The sequence below is a fragment of the Oncorhynchus tshawytscha genome, linkage group LG20 (genome assembly GCF_018296145.1).
Source record: "Oncorhynchus tshawytscha isolate Ot180627B linkage group LG20, Otsh_v2.0, whole genome shotgun sequence".
Classification (NCBI taxonomy): domain Eukaryota; kingdom Metazoa; phylum Chordata; class Actinopteri; order Salmoniformes; family Salmonidae; genus Oncorhynchus; species Oncorhynchus tshawytscha.
The window spans coordinates 21,202,171-21,226,983 of record NC_056448.1 but is presented as its reverse complement, the minus strand read 5'-3'; the positions used below and the strand labels follow the sequence as shown (position 1 = coordinate 21,226,983).

The window sequence follows — 24,813 nt, the reverse complement described above, 5'->3', positions numbered from 1 at the left end:
CTGTCTACTTTGCTCAATCAGTTTTATTCAGGAGGGGAGAAAATAAATCTTACAGGAGAAATCACATCAGAAATGTAGTGCTGGAAGCTCAACGATCCTTCAACGTCCCCAAACAGCCTACATTGCATTAAAACGGATTAGTTTGGATAATTATGCCTAATAAATATATTTTAATTTAGTTAACCTTTGATTTAATACAAAGACATCAACCCTACCCCTTCACCTCAGCTGTGTGTCCAACAATTGCTCACACAAACAGACAGACAAACGCTCTGGGCTGCTAGCAACACTACAAACAGCCATTACCTTTATTCCCACACCAGGCAGAATGAATATACTGTACAATATCTTACACAGTTACAGTATATACAGCTCCTTTACAACAGAAAACTTTCAACTCTGTCTCTAAATCATCTGTTTAATCACACATCCATTCAAAATAAACATTGAATTATAAAGTTTGTGTTGGGGGGGAGGGAAAATCAGTTTAGTCTATTAGTTGTATCTCGTCACCGTCAAAATAATGGCATTTTAAATTATTTGAAAAGATTCTCTTGGTTTTAATACTCCCAAAACAAAAGTGAACTTTTTTAAATTACAATATTTTTCATAAGCATAAGAGAATGCTAAGCCAGGAATTTTATTCAGATTGGGGTAACGGTCCATTCACTTTCAACAGAAACTGTGTCAAGTCCTACTGTGAAAAGTGCTGCGCTTCAGGGTAGAGTTGGTTCAGCAACTAATGCAGACCAAGTACAAACACTTACACACACACACACACACACACACACACCTCTACAGACCTGAAAACGTCCTCCACAACCAATACTTTCCTCATATCTGATTGAACACATTTCACATAGCATTATCAAAAACCACCTTACTAGTTTTCAGACTGTTTTTGCTTTTCATTAAGTTAGGGGTAATCAATTGAGTTATTAAAGACTTCCATTCTTGAATAAAAAAAAATCTGACATCGGTAGTCAACAACAAAGACACTACGGAAGCCTCAAAATTCAAAATCAACAAATATGAGTACACACACCCCCATCATGGGAAGTTTCTCCAAAAACAGGAGGACCTTCAAATCAAACAGCAGAGCTTAACCCCCATTGCCTCTGCCTTGTGTTACTAGGATTAATACAACACGATATATACACATACCTGTACATCCTCCAAGTGTGTACACACACACCCTCTCTCTCGGTCACTTCAACACACAAGCTTTAGTCTCCATTTGTTAGCTTTGAGTGGAACCCTCAGCTCAGATGTGCCAAAGAGCACTCATGACATCATAGGGCTCCAAGCACAGAAATCAAATGCCTAGAATGGGTCTGCCATAGAAAAACTACTGTCCAAAAAAACAAGTGAGATGGGACAGGATTTTAGTACAAGCTCTGTACAATCTTAGTGCAATAACCGACAACAAAAGCCCATGAAACTAGAGAGAAGAGACCACTTACATTCAGATCATTAGGGATACAATTGAGATAGTCTGTGATAAATGATCCAATCTCCATCCAGTCTCAAAGGGAGCAACTTCATATCAATGATATGTAGAGGGGCAACAAGCACAATGGAATTGAACGATTGATAAACAAGAGATGACATGAAATAAATAAACGCAGAGCAAACTAGGGGAATAGAACTGACTGGCTCATTGGCATAAGAGAAAGCTCTACTGTACATGCATGTGTTCAGATTTCACTGTTTCCAAATGGAAGAGGGTGGATAGACAAGGTAATTGTAGGGGAGCGCAGCCATGTGTCTACGTTCACGTTCCTCTTTCCTATGACGTCATTGTGTTCCCATACTTAGAAATTAAGTGAACAATGCAAACTTGTACCAAATGCTAGTGTCTTTACCAATGCTTTCCTGACTTGCTTTCTCCCCAGTTAGGTCAAGGCTCCAGCCTGAATTGATACTGACCTTCACTATTCCACCTGCTTCACTGACAACACACTACCTCCACTGCCATAGAACACACCAACACCTACCTAAGGCTGTGTATCAGTCTCCTTCCATTCATGACCAAATGCCTGAGTATGTTTTGTTGCCCATCAGTTGTCATGGAGGAAAAGAGACAAATAAATTAATTGAGACACAGCCCACAGGGCAAAACCAAGCCTCGTCTGTCTCCACTACCAAACAGACTATCCCAGTTCTTCTCCAGAATCAGACACACATTGTGAATGAGGATCCTGTGAGAGTAGTCCATGCACGCACACATACTATTGCTGCTAACTTCACTCAAAGCCGTCATTTCTCCTTCAATAGACTGACTGAGGGGACAGAGATATTTTATTGCATAAGGGGAGTGAGCAACTCCCAGCCTTAGTGTGCAGTGAATAATAAACTGCATGTGAGACCCGCCAAGGACTCAAATAGAGTGTGAGACAGCGTAAACAAACTCTCCAGAACCTTGAATTTGACGATGTCGGGGGAGTGCGCATGTGTGTGAGACCGTATACCCAGAAGTGTGTGTACGTGTGATCCTAGATGACCTAAGTGTGACGTGGTGGAATGGTGTGTGTGTTCAGAGATCCTTCAACATTGCCAGGGATCCAAACCAACTTTGCCAGTTGGCTCCATAGTCTCATCATCAGACCACCAGGATCTTGACTTCATCCTGCTGGTCAGGCCGGTAGAAGAAGGGGATGCAGGGATTGTCCCCCAGGAAGGGCACGGTGCGGGGCCCCTGGATCTCCTGGAGCAGCTGCATGATCTGCCTGGCCGTGCCATCCTCCTGGGGCCTCAGAGCCTGTGAATCTGGGGGGAGCCTCTGGACCAAGTCTGACGGTGCACTGTGAGGGGTATCAGGGGTGGTGGAGTCAGATTCCATAGCTTTACTTAGATCCATAGACTCTGGAGAGAGAAGGGGGAAGGAGATGAGATCAGGGAGGTTAGTATAATGACTATCCATGGACTCTACAGCAGGAATGGAGAGGTGTGTGTGCGTGCTCAAACCTTGTCCATCCACAGCATTGAGCTCCATGCGTCTGTGTGCGTGGTGAGCCTGGACATGGTCCTCCCCAGCTGGCAGCAGGTCAGGGTTAGCTGTAGTGTCAGCGCTAGCCACCATCCCAGCATAGCGGCTGTACCACTCGTTCCTCTCACCCACCAACCTTATGACCAGGTCCTGCAGCTCTGCCAGTTTGGCCTGCATGGGCACAGAAACACGATCAAATTGGTGTACTTTGTGTGTGTGTGTGTGGACTATTTGCCAAAACTGAAAAGATATAGCTAGCTAACAACCTTTTCCACATGGAAAAGATGGTGGACAGTGACTTGCTAGCTAGCTGGGAATCTGCCTTCCGAAAAAAAAAAATCCTCTCCCAAGTGGGATTGACACCTACTCCCGTTGCCTGCTGCACTGCAGCTTGGATTCCACCTGGCGATCTGTTCACCGTCTGCCCCCACCCCCCCACTCACCCCTCTCTCCCAAGCTGTCACTCACCTCCAGCACACACACACACTGTTGGGGCGAGTGACTCGGGACTAGCCATTGTAAGTTCAAAGTCATTATATTTTTCTCTTGTGCTTTATGCTATTTGCCTCATGCGTGCTTTGTTGACTATGAACTTGCTTGTTTACCCAACCGTGGGACAGATGATGTTTGTTCCCACACACAGGACTGACTCTATTGGTTACACAGACTCTTGGCCTCCCATCCTATTCTAACCACCTCTCCCCGGCTTTCTATTCATGTTACCTGATGAAATTGCTTAACAACATGATCTTGTTGCCATCTAATGCACATTCAAATGTCAAAAATCAACACTGCAGAGCTCTCCCTGTCCTCTGCCGTGCCCTGATTATATTACTGCTGATGATATCTGGAAATGTGCAAGTACACCCTGGCCCATCTGTCGCTAGCCCCAATTCGGATTTCTGCTCTCGTAAAAGCCTGGGTTTTCTGTACGTTAACACTGGAAGATAATTACCTAAAATTAGAGGTTGACCGATTATGATTTTAAAACGCTGATACTGATACTTGGAGGACCAAAAAAAGCTGATATGACAATCGGCCGATTTTAATCAGTATCAAGCTAGTTAACCTAGTAATATCATAAACCATGTGTAGTTAACTAGTGATTATGTGAAGATTGATTTTTTTTTATAAGATAATTTTAAATGCTAGCTAGCAACTTACCGTGGCTCCTTGCAGCCACAAGGTCCTTTTAACGCAGCACTCGTGTAACAGGTTGTCAAGCCTGCCACGCAGTTTCCTTGTGGGTTGCAAGGTAATCGGCCATAATCGGCATCCAAAAAGGCCGAATACCGATTGTTAAAATCGGTCCTAATATTGGTGGGTTCACAGCTCCAATCCAGATGTGTCGGTCATTTCCGAGACGTGGTTAAAGAAAGTGTTTTGAACATTGATGTTAACCTTTCCGGTTTTAACCTTTTTCGGCAAGACAGATCTTCCAAAGGTGGTGGAGTGGCAATCTTTACCAACGAACACCTTCAGTGCTCAGTTGTCTCCACCAAGTATGTCCCCAAACAATTTGATTTGCTGGTTTTACACATTAAACTTACAAATAACTCATTGTTGACTATTTCTGGGTGTTATCATCCACCATCAGCACCAGCCTGCACCCTAAATGCCTTAAGCTCTTTCCTGGCCCCTTACACTAAGCCTGAATTTGTCCTGCTAGGTGACCTGAATAGGGACATGCTTAAACATCCTGACCAAGTCCTAAAGCAATGGGACTCCCTAAATCTTTCTCAGATTATTACCAATCCCACAAAATATGACTCCAAACACCCAGAAAAGGCTACTCTCCTTGACGTTTTCCTTAACAATAATACAGATCTAGCAACCTTTCGGTTACTGGCCCAACGCTCTAACCACTAGGCTACCTGCCGCCCCTAATGACCTTAGCGATCACTGTTTTACAGTGTTTATAATGGCTGCTCAGTGAAACAACCTGTCCTGATTTGTCATAAGACCCTTGCCAAAAAAGATATACGAGCAAGCCATCCTTCATGACCTGGCCTGTAACTTGGTATAGAACCAGCTTGAGCCCCTCTGTCGAAGATGCTTGGACCTTTTTTATATTTTCAGTGGCACCGTTAACAAACACGCACTCAAAAGAAAAGGAGAATTAAAAACGGGTTCATCCCCTGGTTCGACCGTGATCTGGCAGTTACTCCACCTCAAGAATTCCATTTGTCAAATCGCTCGGCACACGCATACTCAGGCTGACTGGCTGTCGTTCAGGCAAATTATAAGTGCAAGGCCAAAGTTAGTTACTTTAAGGAGCAGTTCTCTCTCTCTGTGGGTCTAACCCCAAGAAGTTCTGGAAAACGATTAGACCTGGAGAATAAACCCTCCTCACATCTGCCCATGTCCCTAAATGTTGATGTGGTTGTCTGACAAGAAGCACATGGCGGAGCTCTTTAAATCACCACTTCCATTAAGTCAGGATGCCTATTTGACTCTGCCATGCCTCCTTCCCCATCAACATTCTCATCTCCCACTCCTTCTAATGCAACTAGCCCCGATGCTCCGCCCTCTTTTTCCCTTGCCCCACTACAAAGTGTATCCCTGCAGGCAGTCACTGAGTCAGAGGTGCGAAAGGGGCTCCTTAAACTTGACCCCCCCAAAAAAACATTCAGGTCAGATGGTTTAGACCCTTTCTTCTTTAAGGTTGCTGTCCCTATCATCGCCAAGCCTCTCTCCTCTGGTTAGGTTCCCATTGCTTGGAAGGCAGCCCCGGTGCGTCCTTTATTTTAAGGGAGAGACCAAGCTGAACCTAACTGTTACAGGCCTATTTCCATTTTGCCCTGTTTATCAAAAGTGCTGGAGAAACTTGTCAATACTCAACTGACTGGCTTTCTTGAACTCTATAGTATTATCTCTGGTATGCAATCTAGTTTCTGCTCAGGTTATGGATGTGTCACTGGAATCTTAAAAGATTCCTCAATTATGTCACCATTGCCCTTGATTCTAAGCAATGTTGTGCTGCTATTTTTATTGACTTGGCCAAAGATTTTGACAGTAGACCATTCCATTCTTGTGGGCCAGCTAAGGAGTATTGGTGTCTCTGAGGGGTCTTTGGCCTGCTAATTACCTCTCTCAAAGTGTGCAGTATATAGTCAGAACATCTGCTGTCTCAGCCACTGCCTGTCACCAAGGGAGTACCCCAAGGCTCAATCCTAGGCCCCACGCTCTTCTCAATTTACATCAACAACATAGCTCAAGCAGTAGGAAGCTCTCTCCTCCATTTATATGCAGATGATACAGTCTTATACTGAGCTGGCCCCTCCCCGGATATTGTGTTAAACGCTCTACAACAAAGCTTTCTTAGCCCTTAACCTTGCTCTGAATGCCTCCAAAACAAAGGTCATGTAGTTTGGTAAGAAGAATACCCCTCTCCCCACCGGTGTGCTTTTTAACTCTGAGGGTTTAGAGCTTGAGGTACTCACCTCTTACAAGTACGTGGATGGCACACTGTCCTTCTCTCAGCACATATCAAAGCTGCAGACTAAGGTTAAATCTAGACTTGGTTTCCTCTATCATAATCTCTCCTTTTTCACCCCAGCTGCCAAACTAACCCTGATTCATATGACCATCCTACCCATGCTAGATTACAGACATGTAATTTTAGATTGGCAGGTAACGGTGCATCGAGCAGCTAGACGTTCTTTACCATTCGACCATCAGATTTGCCATCAATGCTCCTTATAGGACACATCACTGCACTCTATACTCCTCTGTAAACTGGTCATCTCTGTATACCTGTCGCAAGACCCACTGGTTGCTGCTTATTTATAAAACACTCTTAGGCTTCACTCCCCCTATCTAAGATACCTACTACAGTCACACAACACTCGTTCTGCCAGTCACATTCTGTAAGAGGTCCCTAAAGCATACATATCCCTGGGGGCCCTCTTTTCAGTTCACTGCAGCTAGCGACTGGCACGAGCTGCAAGAAAATTCAAACTGGACCACGTTATCTCCATCTCTTCAAAGACTCAATCATGGATACTCTTACTGGCAGTTGTGGCTGCTTCGCCTGATGTATTGTTGTCTCTACGGTCTTGTCCTTTGTGCTGTTGTCTGTGCCCAATAATGTTTGTACCGTGTTGTGTTGCTACCATGCTGTTTTCATTTGTTGCTGCCATGCTATGCTGTCGTCCTTGGTCTCTCTTTATGTAGTGTCGTCTCGTGATATGTTGTCGCATATTCTTAATCCCAGCCCCTGTCCCCACAAAAGTCCTTTTGGTAGGCCGTCATTGTAAATAATAATTTGTTCTTAACTGACTTGCCTAGTTAAATAAAAAATAAAATCAAACCTTCATCTCCTCTTTGTCCTGGGCCAACATACTGATGTACTGCTCCTTCTCCGTGTGTTTCTGCTTCATGACAGCTCTCTGGTTCTGGTACAGGGCAATGTACTCTCCTGGACAAACACACAATGAAGGAAAGGGTTGACCGGTCACACTATGGGAATGAATGTGTGTGTGTGTGTGTCTCACTGATGGTATCAGTCTCTCCAGACAGCTGTATAGAGGAGTGTGATTGTCACCTATAGTATCAGTCTCTCCAGACAGCTGTATACAGCGGTGTTCCAGCTCCTCTACCCTCTCCTTCAGGTCAGCCTTCTCCTGCATCAGCGAGGTGAAGCGGTGTTGGAGCTTCTCCATGGCAACACACAGGGACTCGTGTACCTCCACTGGTACGCCCTCTGACCCTAACACGGGGGGGAAACACCGGTCACACACTGCAATGGTAACACACTCAAAAACTAGCATAGAGCTCTGAGAAAACAAATATTGGTCATGTACGTAGCACACACAAATATGAGCATGCACCTCTCCTCCTCTCACCTGTGTGTTCACAGTGACTGTGGTCATCATGGCTGTGATTGTGGCCGTGGCTGTGACCGTGGTCATGGTTGTGTTCATGGTCATGACTGTGGTGCTGGAACTCCATGCTGGGTGCTGCAGCCTGGTGACGGGCTGCAAGGTGCAGTCTCCTCTCCTCCTCCAGTCTGCTCCTCACCTCATCTCTCTCTGCCTCCACACGTGCCACTGCATCGCGCACAAACTCCTCCTGAGAGAGACGGAAGGGAGGATTTTTTATATTTTTTAAATCTGAGACAATTATCTGAGTGATACTTTGAAAATCCTCACATATGTAGCATTTGGGAGAAACACTAGAAGCCACTGATAGTTATTTTCTCCTTACCATCTCTTCCCGGCTCTCAAAGTCTTCTGGGATAGCAATGGAGGACTTCTGTGGGCTTTCTGGCAGGGATTGGCTCTCCACTCCGTCTCCCTGGTCTCTGGGGGGTGTGGCCAGGGCTGAGCTGTTGAGCAGCTCTGTGACTTCAGCCTTCAGCTGCTCGTTGTCTCTGGACAACCGCTCCAGCCTCTCCTGTATGGGGGAGGGTTACCACAGCCACAAAATCATAAACCCCACCCATTTCTACAATTAATCTTCTCAAAATCCGATTTTAAACCTAACCCTAAACCCAACACCAACCTTAACCCCACCACTAACCTTAAGCCTAACCTTTTTACGAATTTTTACGATGTAGCCTATTTTGACTTTGTGGCAACTATTGTTAACCCAGCCGGCCAGCCAGCGCAGCAGTAACGATGCATTATGAATGTGTGCGTGTCCCGTTCCCTGACCTGGTATTGCTCCAGCTGTTTGTGGCTCATCTCCAGTTGAACCCTTCCATGGGTCTCGTCATGCTGCAGCCGGTCCATCAGCTGGCTCTGCTGCAAGTACTGTCTGTGGAGCTGCTCCCGCTCAGATGCCAGGGCCGTGTAGCCTGCAGAGTACTGCTGTAGGTGGGCCACTATCTGGTCCCGTTGCTCCAGCAGTGCCTGGTACTCCAGAGACTTCAGCTCCAACTGGGGATGAAGCAGACGTGTGAGTGTGTTTGTGTGACAAATGTTGTTCCTGCAGCTGTTCACCACCTTAATTGGGGAGGATGGGCTCGTGGTAATGGTTGAAGTGGAATGGTATGAAATACATCAAGCACATGGGGTGTTTCTCAAAATGCATACAACCATGCATGCAAATTGGAGCAAGGAAGGGTCGGAGTATGAGTCCAAAACAAAGTATGCGAAACAGAGCACAGAGGGCACTTCTCAAATGCGTACTCCATTTGTACATATTTTGAAGCATGCGTCGACGCAAGCTTCCATGGAAAGTATGCAAAGAAATATGATGTAACCACGTATAAAATGACATTTTCTTGAAATCAATAGCGGACATTACTTGAGTTGAAGTGAGAGAAAATACACTCCGACTTTGAAATTAAATGTTGCCTATTCACATCTCATATGTTGCCTGACTACAACGTTTTATCTTGATATGTTGATAAATATATTCAGTGTTAATTTTGGCATGGTTAGCAACTACTGTTAGCTAGCCATATAGCCACAAAGAATTGTTAGCATAAGGGAAAGAAACAATGGCTTCTTTTTGCAAGTTTTTTGAATCATAGTTGCACACCTCATGTAGCCTAACCCATAGAAACCTTATCAAAACATATAGGGCTATCACAACTAAAGTGTCCAAATAACTTCTTAAAATGAAGCACATGAATCCCCTTTAGAAGGGGTGTAGAGCCTAAGTGGTATACATAAGCAGCGTGTGAGTTTCAAGTTTGGGGAAGATCATTTTCACCATAAAAATGCACCTTTATAATAAAAGCATTACATGCATAAATCGCATTTGTGGTCCCTTTTGATAATGGTGTTTTCGGAACATTTGTGGTCCCTTTTGATAATGGTGTTCTCGGAACATTTGTGGTCTCTTTTGATAATGGTGTTCTCGGAACATTTGTGGTCTCTTTTGATAATGGTGTTTTCGGAACATTTGCGCTCGTAGCCTACTACCATGTGCACATTGCTGTGCTTATAATGTGAAGAAAGAGGCCAAATTGTTTATCATAATTTAAAGCGTTTTTTTTTTCGTCAGCCACATTGTGTAAAACTTATTTTTTTGATGATAGTGGTTGGATTAATTTGATATCCATCGCATCCCACAACTGTCCCAGACTATGTTTGGAATATTTATTTCTCACACAGAAAAAGTAAATTTTTGTACTATGGGGGATTGTAGATTGACATAGGCTACTGATTTTACTGTTCGTTATGCCTACTACTTATCATGTTGGCTGATGAAAAGTCAAATGTGGACAATTCTTCCAACATGCACCATGGAATTGGATAAGGATGCGTGCGTCCCCCTGTGTGTGTGTGTCTTCACTGGTAGCCTGTGAGAAAGACCCGATCACGTGATGGAGCCATGTGAGAGGTGCTTAGGAGCGTGCGGCACTCAGGGAGAAGGGCACAACGGCCACTGGCCGCAAAAAGCATGGACTTTTTTAGGTTGCATTACGGCCACACAAAGGGGATGCCGCCGTTAAATTGTGAATGAGAGACTGATGAAGTGTGTGCAGCCTGAGCAAAAAACTAAGCGGAGCTTATGCCTTCCAAGCGGCTTTTTTCAAATCATTAGTCGCATCATGCAGCCTTACAGAATGCAGTCTTTTATCTCTATTGTTGCCATTGTCCTGGCTGGAAGAAATTAATGGGGAGCTGCAGCGTGAGGTAATACAGTAGGGGGAGTGCTTCTCAAATTAAATGTTTTATGCGTCCTCACAAGAACGTCCCCGGAGAATGCACTTGGAGCACAGTAGTATGCATAGAGAAACATCCATGGTTTCCATGTGTTTGATGCCATTCCATTCGCTCTGTTCCAGCCATTATTATGAGCCGTTCTCCACTTGTGTGTCCCTACCTGCTCCTTGAAGTTATGCAGGTCCTCCTGTAGTTGTCCCATCTTGCATCCCAGCTCCTTCTTGACGTGATGCTCTGACTGCAGAGCAGTGGTCAGCTCCATGTTCTCATTGGTCTAGGATGGCAGAGAGAGACATTCAACACGAGGCAACACCCTTGTTATTCTAACGTGTCTTATCTTACCAGCACTGACTTTGCTGATAGTAGCTTATTGACAAAAAAATAGACTTTCTATGATTGTGATATTTGGTTGTCTCACCTAGCTACCTTAAGATGAACTAAGTCGCTCTGGATAAGTGCGTCTGCTAAATGCCTAAACTGTAAATGTGTGTGTTTTGAATGTGGCTGGATGAGTAAAAACCATGTTTCCAGTTCCACCCATTTCTTTTATCACCAACCAAACTTAGGCAGATTAGTGAATACTTCAAATAAGTCAACAGGACAGTAAATAGGTAATACTCGTCCTTACCAGTTTGACGAAGCCGTTCTGCAGCTCAGCCAGCTGGTCTTTAAGGGTGCGGTTCTGGGCCAGGGCGCGGCTGATGGTGGCCTTGTCGCTCTGCACGTCCTCCAGCATGCGCCTGCGGTCCTCTGCATCCTCGGCCCCGCGCTCCGCATGGCGCTCCAGCTCCGAGAGACGGGACTCCTGCTCCGAGCACATACGACTCAGCTGCTCGTTGTCACGTAGCTATAGCAAAGGAACGGGAAGAACAGTGAGTTTTTGCTTGTGAGACTCTATAAACAGGATTTGGTTCCAGGCCGGCACCAACACAAACCATAATGCATCTTATTAGTCAAGGCCTTGATGAGACAGGGAGTGTTCAGAGTGTGATATGCACAGTGCGTGTTATTATTCACTGGTAGTGTGTGTGCGTGTGTGTGAGAGAAGGAGAAGTTATCACCTGGGCCTGGAACTGTGTGTTGAGAGAGTCTCTCTCCTGCTGCAGGCTGCTGAGGGCTTCCTGGAGGGCCAGTTCACTCGCTGAGGGCCCTGAGGGCTGGGGATCTACCTGGGCCTCTCTCTCATGGGACAAAAGGGCTGGGGAGGAGAAAATAATCAGTTCATCTCCCTTTGAGAACATTTTTCTCCTTTCACCAACAGTACATTGTACTTTCCTCATGGCAATACAAATCCTTTCATGATAATCATTGACAGGACGAACACAGTAAGCTTGTCTTTGGTAGAAAGCTCTTCTGAGAACCATGGATGTTCAAAACAAGGAGGGTAGCTGTGTGCCTCACCTGCAGCGTGCTTCAGGTCTGTGATGTGGGCTTCTAGCTCCTGGATCTGACTGATGCTCCTGTCTCTCTCCTCTGCTACTAGTGTCACCTGCACAGGACACACACACACACACACACACACACACACACACACACACACACCAATCAACAACTTGACTAAGTATTTCTAGCATTCCGTTCAGAGGCTATGCCAGCTCTATAGGTTCTGCTAATGGGGTGGTAGCATAGTGTACCTGAGAGAGCAGCTGCTCTGTCTTGTCCTTCCATACTTGTCCCTCCTCCTGGATCTGCTCAGCGTAACGGTCTCGCTCTGTCTGCAGCTGGGCCACTGACTCCATTAACTATAGATAATACCAAAAGACCATTAACACAATGGCAAGGCGCTAAAACATTAAAGAGAGGCATACACCCGTTTGTAAATGGCAGTTAGAGCGTTGGGCCAGTAACTGAAAGGTTGCTAGTTTGAATCACAGAGTCGCAACAGTGAAAAATCTGTCAATGTGCCCTTGAGCAAGGCACTTTATCGCAATTGCTCCAGGGTCGCTGTTGATAATGGCAGACCCTGACCCCACTCTCTGAGGGTGTCTCAGCACGAGTTGGGATATGGAAAAAAACATATTTCCAATTCAAATAGGACAATTCTAAGCAACCACCAAATTTGATTATAAATGTGTGGTCATGAATCAGTTCTAGGTGAATTCATCCCACACAATGCGCTCGCCTGCACACACACACACACACACCCCCTACCTGAGCAGTGTGCACCTCAATCTGTAATTTCTCCTCCAGTAGTAACTGCATCTGCTGGTTGGCACTGGGAGGCCCTGACTGACTGGAAAACTAGGAATAAAAGAACAAGAGAATTGAACAACTGCAAAACAAATTATAATGACAGTGTGTATGGAGTGTGTGTGTGTGTGTGTGTGTATCTACCTGTTGCAGCATGACGTCAGCCATCTCCAGTCTCTTGCGCAGTTCATCCAGGTCCAGTCTCATAGCACTGTTCTCACTCACCTTCAGCTTGAGCTGCTCTGACAGCTCTGAACTCTGCTGCCTCCTCTCCTCACTCACACTACTGCACAGGGACGGAGAGATATAGGAGGGTCAGGTTGGAACGTACACACACAGCCTCTGAATTGCTTAACCTACTCATAGATGACACTCATGGTTTCCACTAGATTCCTTTTCCTACCTAGTCCACAAAGCATACAAGGAAATATGATAAAAGGCCAGCCATTTAGTAGAATGGTAGCATACTGCAGGTAAGACTTACTTTAGTCTGTACACCTCTAGCCTCAGGTTGTCTCTCTCTCTCTCTAGCTCTTTGTTATGCTGCACAAGAGAACAAGATAATCCATCATATGTAACGCATTACTGCAAAACTCAAATCGAAACTCATCGCTCCTGGCATTCAAGTAACTGTATCAGAATCAGTCCGGTGTGTTTGCGTGTGATAATGTAAATTACCTTCTCACACAGTTTCCCTCCCTCTATGTGTGTTTAAGTTACCTTGTCAAACTGTTTCTGTTGTGTGGAGACAGAGGACAGGGTTCTCTCCAGCTCAGAGACTCTCTGTTTGGTGGCCTGGAGACGGTTACTCAGCTCCTCAGCCTCTCCTGAAAACACACATCAGCAGCTTACTGAGCACCAATCCAAATAGACTTTTACACACACCAACTCTCCCTCACCAGCCTCCCCTGAAAACACAGCACATTACTGAGAACGCTCACATACACACATTGATATTCATACATCCTCAGTCTCACACAGGGTGTACACACACTCACCTGTTTTCTGGCGGGCAGCCTGCTGCGTGTATGACAGTGCGGTCTGCAGCTCCGATTTCTCCGACACCAGGATGCCGATGGTCTGGATGTGGACCTAGAGAGGAGGATGGACAGAGAGACAAGCAGACGATACAATCTTGAAATAAACAGATAACCTTACATAGATTCATTCAATTGCTGTCATTGCACTGCATCATCCCCGTCATTTATCAAATCAAAGCTTTGTTTCACTTGGAATGAGGAGAACATATTTTGTTCTGTGTGTCAGTGCGTGCATCCCTGGGTAAATAGGCTACAACACATGGTGTATGGGCTCTCAAGAATGATGCATAGCACATATCTGGAAATGCAGAGTGAAATGAGAGAATTGCTTTTAAAGGTCTTCAAATGGATTAAGAGAAGATGTCAGAGGATGTGTGTCACAGGAGGTCGGTGGCATCTTAATTGGGGAGAACGGGCTCGTGTTAATAGCTGGAGCAGAACGGTATCAAATACATCAAACACATGGTTTCTATGTGTTTGATGCCATTCCATTCGCTCCAGCCATTATTATGAGCCGTCCTCTCCTCAGCAGCCTCCACTGTTGTGTGTACCTGTAATTGTTCTCGCATGGCTCCTTGCTCCCTCACACATTTCAGTTCAAACTCCTTTCGCTCCTGATCAAAGAAAGCACAAACATATTGCATTCATCCACTGAGGAGAGACACTGAAGAATAAACACAAAATAAAACCATTTCAAAGATTTTACTGAGTTACAGTTCATATATGTAAATCAATTTAAATAAATTCATTAGGCCCTAACCTATGGATTTTACATGACGGAATACACAGATGCCTTAAAAAAAAGGTAGTGGCATGGATCAGAAAACCAGTCAGTATCTGGTGTGACCACAATTTGCCGCATGCATTCGAGATCCATAACCTTTGAAATATTGTTGGTCAGGCTGTTGATTGTGTAAATTGCTGAATATTGGCGGTAACTGGAACACGCTGTCGTACATGTCCATCCAGGGCATCCCAAACATGCTCAAATGGGTGACATGTCTGGTGAGTATGGAGGCCATGGAAGAATTGGGACATTTGTAGCTTCCAGGAATCGTCCTTGCGACATGGGGCAGTGCATTATCATACTGAAACATGAGGTGATGGCGGCGGATGAATGGCATGACAATGGGCCTCAGGATTTCATCACGGTCTCTGTGAATTCAAATTGCCATCGATAAAATGCAAGTGTTTATTGTCCTTAGCTTGTGTCTGACCATACCATAACCCCACCATGGGGCACTCTGTTCACAATGTTGACGTCAGCCAACTTCTCGCCCACATAACGCCATACACGCAGTCTACCATCTGCCGAATACAGTTGAAATCAGGATTAATCCGTGAAGAGCACACCTCTCCAGCGTGCCAGTGGCCATCGAAGGTGAGCATTTTTTCTGTTCAAATTCCGAACTGAAGTCAGATCAAGACCCTGGTGAGGAGGATGCAGATGATCTTCCCTGAGAAGATTTGACAGTTTGTGCAGAAATTATTTGGTTGTGTAAACCAACAGTTTCATCAGCTGTCTGGGGTCATGGTCTCAGACAATCCCGCAGGTGAAGAAGCCGGATGGGGAGGTCCTGGGATGACGCGGTTACAGGTGGTCTGCAGTTGTGTGGGAGGTTGGCTGTACTGCCAAATTCTCTAAAATGAAGTTGGAGGTGGCATATGGTAGAGTAAAGAACATTAAATTATCTGGCAACAGCTCTGGTGGACATTCCTGCAGTCAGCATGCCAATTGCACACTCCCTCAAAACTTGAGACATCTGTGGCATTGTGTGACAAAACTCCACAATTTAGAGTGGACTTTATTTTGTCCCCAGCACAAGATGCACCTGTGTAATGATCATGCTGTTTAATCTGCTTCTTGATATGCCACACCTGTCAGGTGGATGGATTATCTTGGCAAATGAGAAATTCTCACTAACTGGGATGAAAACAAACATTTGAGAGAAATAAACATTTTGGGGATTTTTTTCATTCAGCTCATGAAACATGGCATCAAAACTTTACATGTTGCGTTGATCTTTTTTCCAGTATATTTATGCTCACCTTTTGCAGCTGATCTGTGAGCTCCTGAGATTGCTTGGTCTGTCAGACAAACAGGACAGGGGGCAATCAGTGACATCAGCACCATCCACAAACCACCACTATCTACACTAAGTCAGTCATCTAACCAAACAACAAGTCATCTCCTTTCACTCTTCAGCAGTCAAATACCTATTGAGCACCTCCCATTTACAAACAGCACAGAAGCTTACTAGCCTAGTCAGTCGGGTTGCGACGGTTAGCAAGCTAGCTCCAGAAGCAATATCAGTGAAGTTGGTCTATTATTAACGACTGACAAAAACATTCCCTCATTTCATTCATTGTCGAGATCATGGTGAGCATGTCAAAGCTTAGTGGTTACCAATGAGAACAGTGCAGGGCAATGACATTTGTGAGGTGAATAAACAAAACCATGCATGACTTGATCAACTGACTGACTGTGCTGCCACTCAGAGCTGCGGTGTAGCCAACGTGCTAAGTGTTACGTCATTCGTTACATGCTAGTCAATCTGTGGCCAGTCAGTGTACCTGGTGTGGTATGAGTCTTGCTATGGGGGCTGTGAGGGGTTATTTTTAGAACACCCAAAACCCAAGCATGCACACACACACACACACTCACCAGCAGGTCTAGCTTGGTACTGAGCTGAGAGTTTGTTAGGTTGCTGGAGTCCAGCGCGGTTGCCAGCTCCTGGTTTCGACTCTGATGTGTGAACATACAACAACAAAGAGGGAGTGAATTGAAGTGAAATAAATGAAACAAATGGGAGGTGGAGAAATACAAACAATAATTCATTAAAGTGAAAGTAAATAAGACTCTCGGTCTCCTTCAGGGATGTAAAATGTGAACCAACAAAAATGGCAGCAGCAGGTATTTGGTCCTACTAGTAGTTAGTGAGGTAATACAGTGAGGACAGGGGCAGCTAGTAGAACATTCAGTAACACATGTACAGACTGGAGTGTGTAATGTAATGTGACAAAGTGTTCTCACATGACCTCAGTATCTCCAGATGTCTACATAACATGAACTACTCCAGGGTTCTCTGGTTAAATTAATCAAAGCTTGATTGTTGGTTATTTGAATCAGCTGTGTAGTGCTAGGTCAAAAACCAAAACGTGCACTCACGACAAGCCCCAGGACAGAGTTAGGAAAACCCTGAACTGCACAACCACGGTAAGAACATCAAAGTTCTTAATGTGATCTCAGCCAATTTAACAAGTTACAAACTAGTAGTCACTATAACATGTTGTAACACCTATTCGCCAGCTCCAATCAAGGCTTTGGAAAGATGCCTGAATTTGATTTACTAAAAGAGAGAGTCCATTCTCTATATAGATTGCATCAAACTGTAAGGTAATCTAACAGGTCTGAGGACTATTACACAGGACAGAGATATGAAATAGAGTTCCTCTGCACTAAATGCAGGGCTTGGGAAACATGTATGCAGGGCCTGGGAAAGGTACAGTAGTGTTGCCTGGACGGCATTTCATTTGTTCTGTTCTGACTGTGACGATCTTTCAGATTGCATTGTTGTCTCAGCTGTGCAACACAATCTAAGTTATTGTCATTAGTCAAGTCTATCACTTGCTGTGTGTGCCTGTGTGTGTGTGTAACCCGAGCCTGGACGTAGGGCCGGAACAGGCAGAGGGGTCATGTGAGCTGTATGGCCGAGGCCAGTCACATTCCTGCATGGAGAGCAAGAACGGGGGGATTGTGAGAGGAGAGGATGGAACACCTCTACATAACCTGGGGCAACACACACACACACAAGATTTCTCTGGTGTGTGTATGGAGACACATTGGACACAAGGAGGGGAGTGAACATCATGTAGAGGCTGATTCAATAGGCATGACGCTTAACAAGTGGCAACTTCAAATGGGGATAGAATGGGACTGTGTTTGTCTGATCAGGATAAATAATGGATTGCATTTTATAGTGCTTTTCCCTGTGTACTGGCCATGATAAGGGGGCAACGTGTGGTGTGGTGATGTGTCACTTACCTCCAGTTCTTTTTCATTGGCAGGCGAGGGAGCACCGTCTCCATTTACATAGGTGGTAGATGACTAGAATAGACAGGAAAGAAACAAGTCAAGTCAAACCACAATAAAGCAAGCTTCTCAGAGCCAATGAGAGCATCACAAACAGCACTCCTGATTATGCAACACACTAAACCAGGAGCAAGCAAATATCCAAACCAAGTAAGATAGAGTATCATTGGGAGGGGCTTGCAATTAGCCGACATGCGTTTCTCAGTGCGTCGACTGCAGTTTATAAGCCTAATTTCTCCTTTTTGTGGCCATAAAGTACACGCATACCCCAGAGAGCAGTCCGTTGAGCTGCTGGGAGAGCTGCCGCAGGCTCTCTGTGGATGAAAGGGGTCTGCACACACACACACACACAGAGAGAATTAGCCCAATGTTACAGTAACACACCAGTCTTATTGAGTAATGGAGCATTCAATATGTGATAAACTGAACTGCCAGCCTTCATAACTGTGCTACTTATTCTGTGTGTGTGTGTGTGTTCAACAGCTGCAGGTGAAGGGGGGGCTGGGGGGGAACATTCTGAAGAGGAATTGAGTGTGTGTGTGTGTGTGAGATGACTTGGTGACCCACCTATTCTCATCCGCATGGTTTTCATTGCCGTTGGCGTCAGGGTTGCAGTTCTGTGGCAGAGGAGAGAGAGAGGAAATTGCTTTGAGTGAAACTAAAAAACAACAAAGCAAGCGACATACCAGGCCAAACGTATTCAGACACAATGAACACAAGTTAGGCCAATCCATCCCTTGTACACAGTTAAAAATTACCACTCATTAATGAGTGGAGAGAGAGGTGGTCACGATACCAGAATTTTGACTTCGATACCAGATTTCGTATCAAGATACTCGATACAATCACGATACCAAGGGACAAAAAGGCGTATTAGCCAAAGTCACAGAATGGCACTTGATCCAGACAGATCTTTCGAGTTCAGTATCAATACATTAGAAATGTAAGATTTTGGAATGCATGCATAATGGATCAATTATACAATCAATTTGACTTTGTAAAAAAATTAACTACATAAATTATTGGCCTTATTTGAATAGTGAATCTAGTCGATTGAGAAACTGGGTAAATCAAGACGTAGTCTAGGCCTATTTACAATACAGGTGAATGCATATTCAATTGGAGTGTGTGCATGCATTGAGTTATTGCTTGTTTTGGCTGAATTCCTGGGGCTACAGATGAAAAACAATTTGGGACTTACTTTACAGATCAACAACATTTGCGCAGAAGAAGCAAGCTCTTCTTTTATAAAGTGTGCGCTGTCTCTTTAAGACCCATGACATTCACTCACACACTAAGAGGCTTGCGCAAAGATGATCTTGACTGGGAGAGACATGAGTCAGACGAGAAAGTGAATGAAGAAAGTTTTTGGTGATAATCAGCTTTGAAATAAGCAAAATGTTGTGCTATGGTTTGCATATTATCACATTCAAGGTACTATGATAGTGAGTTGATGTTTGCTTCAGCTGTAAACTAGCAAGGAAAGCTACCGGTATCTTCTTGCATTGGAAGGTGTTCTAGCCTGTAATGGACATTGTTTTGCAAACAGTAATTAACAGTTTCAACATTTATGCATGTCGTGTTGCATTATTCAAATGTGTTCATTTCTGTTCAGCGAGCGATAATGCAGCCCAGACTCCCAGTGAATGCAGTAGTTCCTCAGGACAAGCTAGAAATGAGTAAGTGGCACTGGCATGGCGCGATAAGGGGACAACGGCTGTGCTAATAGACAGAGTTGATTATCTATTAAAATCAGTAGATGATGTGAAACACATTTGCCAGAAGTACTGATAGTAAAAATTCTAGGACCAAACTGTTTTTCAGGTTCTAGTATTGAAAAAGTACAGAAGATTCAGTATACCTTGCAACAGTAAGAGAGAGAGAGATGGAGACAGATAGAAGACGGTGGGAGGGAGGGACACACCTTCTGCATGTCAGTGTTGTGGGCGTGGCTGACACACTCAGGGTTAGTAGCAGACATAGAGCTAGCAGGGTTAGAACCAGGGGAGCTGCGGCCGGCCTCTCCGTTTGGGTCCTCCAGTAGCTGGGTGACAGGGGACCTTCTCACCTCCTCATCAACGTGGGCCTGAGGCCACAATACACACAGACATTACTTTTCAGTGCTCATCCAGAGATTGTGGTTGAAGCAATTTGGAAACATACACATGTCCACACCATTCTAACCTACAAAACAAGGTACAGTCAGGCAGCACAATCACAACACATGGATGGATAATCACACACACATCTTGTTTTCACTGATGGAAACATGCCAGCATGGTAAATAAACAAAAACAAAAAAATGGGTCCAGAAGTTATAAACATGCAAAACACACAGATACTACCAAATCAACATCACGCCCCTGATGGACTGACCCAAAACAGAAGAAACTAAAAACAGTTAGCTAGGCTTTATCCTAGCATATTCATAATAAATCAACAAATGGAAAAATAAATACAAAGCACTTCTCTCCCTGTAGAGAAATGGCTACGATGAGCAACCAGTGACCATAGGGAATAGCATGCAGGAGAGGAGAAAAAAACAGAGGGACTGAGACAGTAGGGAGGGAATGGGACCGATACACGATACACAGAGCGAGATCAAGTGAGGGAAGTAGAGGGCAAGAGACAGGTGTAAAAGAACAAAAAGGACAAAAGAAGAGAGTGGGGGAAGAGTGAGAGAGAGAGAAATAAGGCAGGAGGGAGATCAGCTCACCTGGCTGTTGCCAAAGGGAGGCAGAGCTAATCCATTGGTCTGACTACAAACTTTCAGAATACTCTGAATCTATGGGAGACAGGAATGGAAGGGTAAGAGAGGGACAGTGAATGAGGGAGGGAGGGAGGAAGGGCATTGAAAGAGAAAGATTTGAAAGCCCACAACCTGCAGCTTCATTGCCAGACAATGTTAGCGGCTGACTCATCACAATCAGTTCCGTCTCTAGAAGTATAGAAAAGATGTGATTCTGTGATAATGTTCCTCTAAGAAAATGACTGTCATTGTGACTGGCTGGCAGGGAGCAAAGTCTTTACCGATGCCAGAAAAACTGGTTTCACCATGGGAAGGCTAGGGCAGAAGTTAAAGCAAACAAATACTGCAAAAAAGATCCAGGAACTACAGTGCATTCGGAAAGTATTCAGACCCCTTGACTTTGTCCACATTTTGTTATTTTACAGCCTTACTCTAAAATGGATTTAAAAATAATAATAATGCTCAATCTATACAAAATACCCCATAATGACAAAGTGAAAACAGGTTTTTATTAGACAAATCTAATTTATTAAAAATAAAAAACAGAAATAACTTATTTACATAAGTATTCAAAACTTTTGCTATGAGACGCAACATTTAGCTCAGGTACATCCTGTTTCCATGGATCATTCTTGAGATGTTTCTACAACTTGATTGGAGTCCACCTGCGGTAAATTCAATTAATTGGACATGATTTGGAAAGGCACACATCTGTGTATAAGGTCCCACAGTCGACAGTGCATGTCAGATCAAAAACCAAGCCATGAGTTCGAAGAAATTGTCCGTAGAGCTCCGAGACAGGATTGTGTGGTGGCACAGATCTGGGGAAGGGTACCAAAACATTTCTGCAGCATTAAAAGGTCCCCAAGAACACAGTGGCCTCCATCATTCTTAAATGGAAGAAGTTTGCAACCACCAAGACTCTTCCTAAAGCTGGCTGCCCAGCCAAACTGAGCAATCGGAGAAGGGCCTTTGTTGGGGAGGTGACCAAGAACCCAATGGTCACGTCGACAGAGCTGGGAGAACCATCCGGAAGGACAACCATCTCTGCAGCACTCCACCAATCAGCAACGCTCCCCATCCAACATGACAGACCTTGAGAGGATCTGCAGAGAAGAATGGGAGAAACTCTCCAAATATAGGTGTGCCAAGCTTGTAATCATACACAAGAAGACTCAAGGCTGTAATCGCTGCCAAAGGTGCTTCAACAATGTACTGAATAAAGGGTCTGATTACTTTTGTAAATGTATCATTTTTTATTTTATACAAATGTTTTTTGCTTTGTCATTGTGTGTACATTTATAAGGTAAAAAACAACTATTTAATCCATTTTAGAATAACAAAAATGTGGAAAAAGGCAAGGGGTCTGAATACTTTCCGATTACTCCGTATATAATTATTACAGTAACCATCGCCTGTCCCTTACACACACACACACACACACACACACACACACACACACACACACACACACACACCCCCCCAACATTGCTATGAAACAATTGCCAATCTGATGTCATTCTAATAGGATTAAAGGCACATTAACATAATAATATTGATTTTAACCAAACAGAAGGGTGTGTGTGTGTTAAGATGCAACGTCCTGATGGGAAAACAAATTGACAGAGCATGATAGTACTTTCTTGCCTGACGAAGACACATCCTTTGGTCACTGGAGCATAGCTGCATTTTACATTCCATGATCTGACATAAATGACAAACACTAACAGTACTCTTGCAAATGGCTGCACTCACACACGTGAAGTGTGCAGCTGAGCTGGAACATTAAATGTGATTCCAGAGCAGAAGTATCAGACTGCTTTCTTGCAACATTTCACTTTGTTATTGAAATGCAAATAGCGTGAAGTCAAATCTTGCAAAGAAGCAGTGGAGCAGTGTGCATGAACAGTACTCAAACTCATCACACACAGCGGGCATGCAGCTGGGTGACTCACATTGTCTGGAGAGTGTAGGCCAGCCGAGGGTGTGTCTGGTTGGCTCCCTCCCTTCCTCTTCTTCTTGGCACCTGGTCCTCCTCCTCCATTTCCACCCCCTCCTCCACTGGCAGGAGAACTCTTCTGCTGAAACTCCTTCAGCTGCCCGGCACAAGAGAGGAGGGGAAGAGGACAATGAGAGCCCTCAACTGTCTAGAACTCACATGTTTGCTAGGCTAAGCACATCAGCAGAATAATTATATTGCATAGAAAGTACAGGGAGCCTTGGTGTGGCTTACAATAATGTGAATATTCAGAAGGATCCCATATGATTAGACTACAGTATGAGCAGTTATTCCTGGGTATGGTATCACTGGTGTGGGTGACAATGGAATGAGTATTTAGAAAGATCCAAAACTGTCCAACAATATCTTACAGCATAACCAATTGCCGCAATAGCTGAAGGTTGAGGAAAGTACTTTAGTTTTTAAATGTGAAATGAGAAAACATCCCCCTTGCACAAGTGGGTTTGTTTTTAAATGTGTAATGGTAGAACATGCGCCCGCCTGCACAAGGTTGTGCTGTGACAGCTGTCATGAGACAAATTCGAGAAACTCCAGAGAGAGAAGAATGCCATGTCAAATTCCTGAGTTGGATCTCAACAATAGTATGTGGTTATCACCATGTCGAAAGAGATAGTAGGCGACGCAAATGACTTGAACAAGACAACTGTTCTTCAAACAAAATAGCTTGATTTGATATCTATATACAATATTTCTAGGTAGCTAGCTACTGAGTGACAAAACAGACAGGGAGAGGAAGCGTCTGCTGTAAAATTACCCGTCACGTTACTCTTCACTAACACATTGCTTCCTGTCAAACATGACTCAATAGATATAACTAAGCAAACGTTTTACTTAGCCACGCTAACATTATCTTCAGTTTGCCATTTCATTAACCATATAAACTTTAGTGACACTGGCAGGCATGCATTCCTAGGAAGTTATACGTAGCTAGCTAACGTACACAAAGTGACAGTAAGAAAGTCAAAACAAAAGAACATCCCATTATGTGTAATATTGTGTTAGCTAGCATCAATCATCTTGTGCCAACTGGCTCGGTGCTACCTGTCAGTTCATTGATAGTTAGCTAACGTTAGCGAAATCACTACGGCTAGCTAACATGAGCAAACGTAAACTGGCCAATTGGGTTGATAAAACTACAGAAGGTTTGTGCCTAGGGAGCAACGCCATTGCAAAGTTTACAAGTCGCTGCCCGGTATAAATTGTCCACATACTCTTGCTACTTAATGCTACGATTAGAGGCCCAAGCTAAGCCTCGGTATTTCGTGCGCACTAACAGCCACAGCAGGAGGATGCGAGTTGGGTTGGGCGACTGCAGACCGGTCCGAGGACGTGGAATGTCAACATCACACGGGTTCGTGAAAACTTGAAACTACTGACAACTCGAATCCAGAACAGAGTAACGTTTGAAAAAAACTGTTATATTCGCTGTGAAATCGGCAATTCAAATGTGTACCTTTTTCTTGGCTGCGGCGAGTTTAATTTGCCTGCTCTGGTCGGCCATCCTTCCTGTCCGGTAGCGAACCGCACCACGTCAACAATTTGGAAACAGTCGGTGACGCGAAAAGGTATCTTGCCGCTAGGGGCGCAACAGCTCCCTCGGGAATACTTCAGAAGACGTCAATAACTAACCCAAAATAGTGGGCAGAGCCAAGCACGAGCCAGTGAGATTCTACTGACGCGTTCTAGCATGTATTTGCATATTTCCGCCCTTACACAGCTAAGCACCATTTATTTTAAACGTTGGCAAAGAGTAAAGTGCACGCTGCTTATAACAGATTTCAGTTTTGGAAACAGTAAACTGTATGGATATAAGCTAACTATCAATGAACTGACAGGTACCACAAAGCTAGTCAGCACAATGATTGACATTACATAGAATGGGGTGTTCTATATTTACACTTGCTTACTGTTAAGACCCAGAGTCTCTTTTTCAAGGGAGACCTGGCCAAGAAGGCAGCAACAATCAATACATTACAGAATTAAATCGTATAACAATACAACATGATCCAGCCTATAGCCTGTATCTCAATGTGTGTGAAACGCTTGATAGTGTATGTGATGTAGAGGCCTACTTTCTTGGGGACCTGAATATTGACTGGTTTTCATCAAG

The 24,813-nt window shown here is 44.3% G+C and overlaps 1 protein-coding gene across 4 annotated transcripts; it reads right to left on the bottom strand.

Moving 5' to 3' along the window:
• Positions 1-5: 5 nt before the first annotated feature.
• LOC112219312 (golgin subfamily A member 2-like) lies at positions 6-24,315 on the bottom strand. Of its 4 annotated transcripts, XM_042302323.1 has the most exons (27): positions 24,157-24,315; positions 22,639-22,779; positions 20,651-20,719; positions 19,859-20,020; positions 18,502-18,551; positions 18,202-18,265; positions 17,887-17,949; positions 16,507-16,587; positions 15,891-15,929; positions 14,393-14,455; positions 13,800-13,893; positions 13,522-13,628; positions 13,286-13,344; positions 12,946-13,087; positions 12,763-12,852; positions 12,246-12,353; positions 12,013-12,100; positions 11,673-11,809; positions 11,240-11,458; positions 10,772-10,885; positions 8,647-8,871; positions 8,198-8,386; positions 7,837-8,062; positions 7,536-7,700; positions 7,303-7,409; positions 2,968-3,160; positions 6-2,865 (listed from the first exon to the last, which is right to left on the bottom strand). In XM_042302323.1, exons 1-27 carry the CDS (start codon positions 24,202-24,204, stop codon positions 2,603-2,605), a joined length of 3,306 nt encoding a protein of 1,101 aa, XP_042158257.1. In that variant the 5' UTR covers positions 24,205-24,315; the 3' UTR covers positions 6-2,602. The 4 variants fall into 4 exon arrangements, with proteins under 4 accessions (XP_042158257.1, XP_042158259.1, XP_042158258.1 ...); XM_042302325.1 differs by lacking the exon at positions 19,859-20,020; XM_042302324.1 differs by lacking the exon at positions 20,651-20,719.
• Between the last annotated feature and the right edge of the window lie 498 nt (positions 24,316-24,813).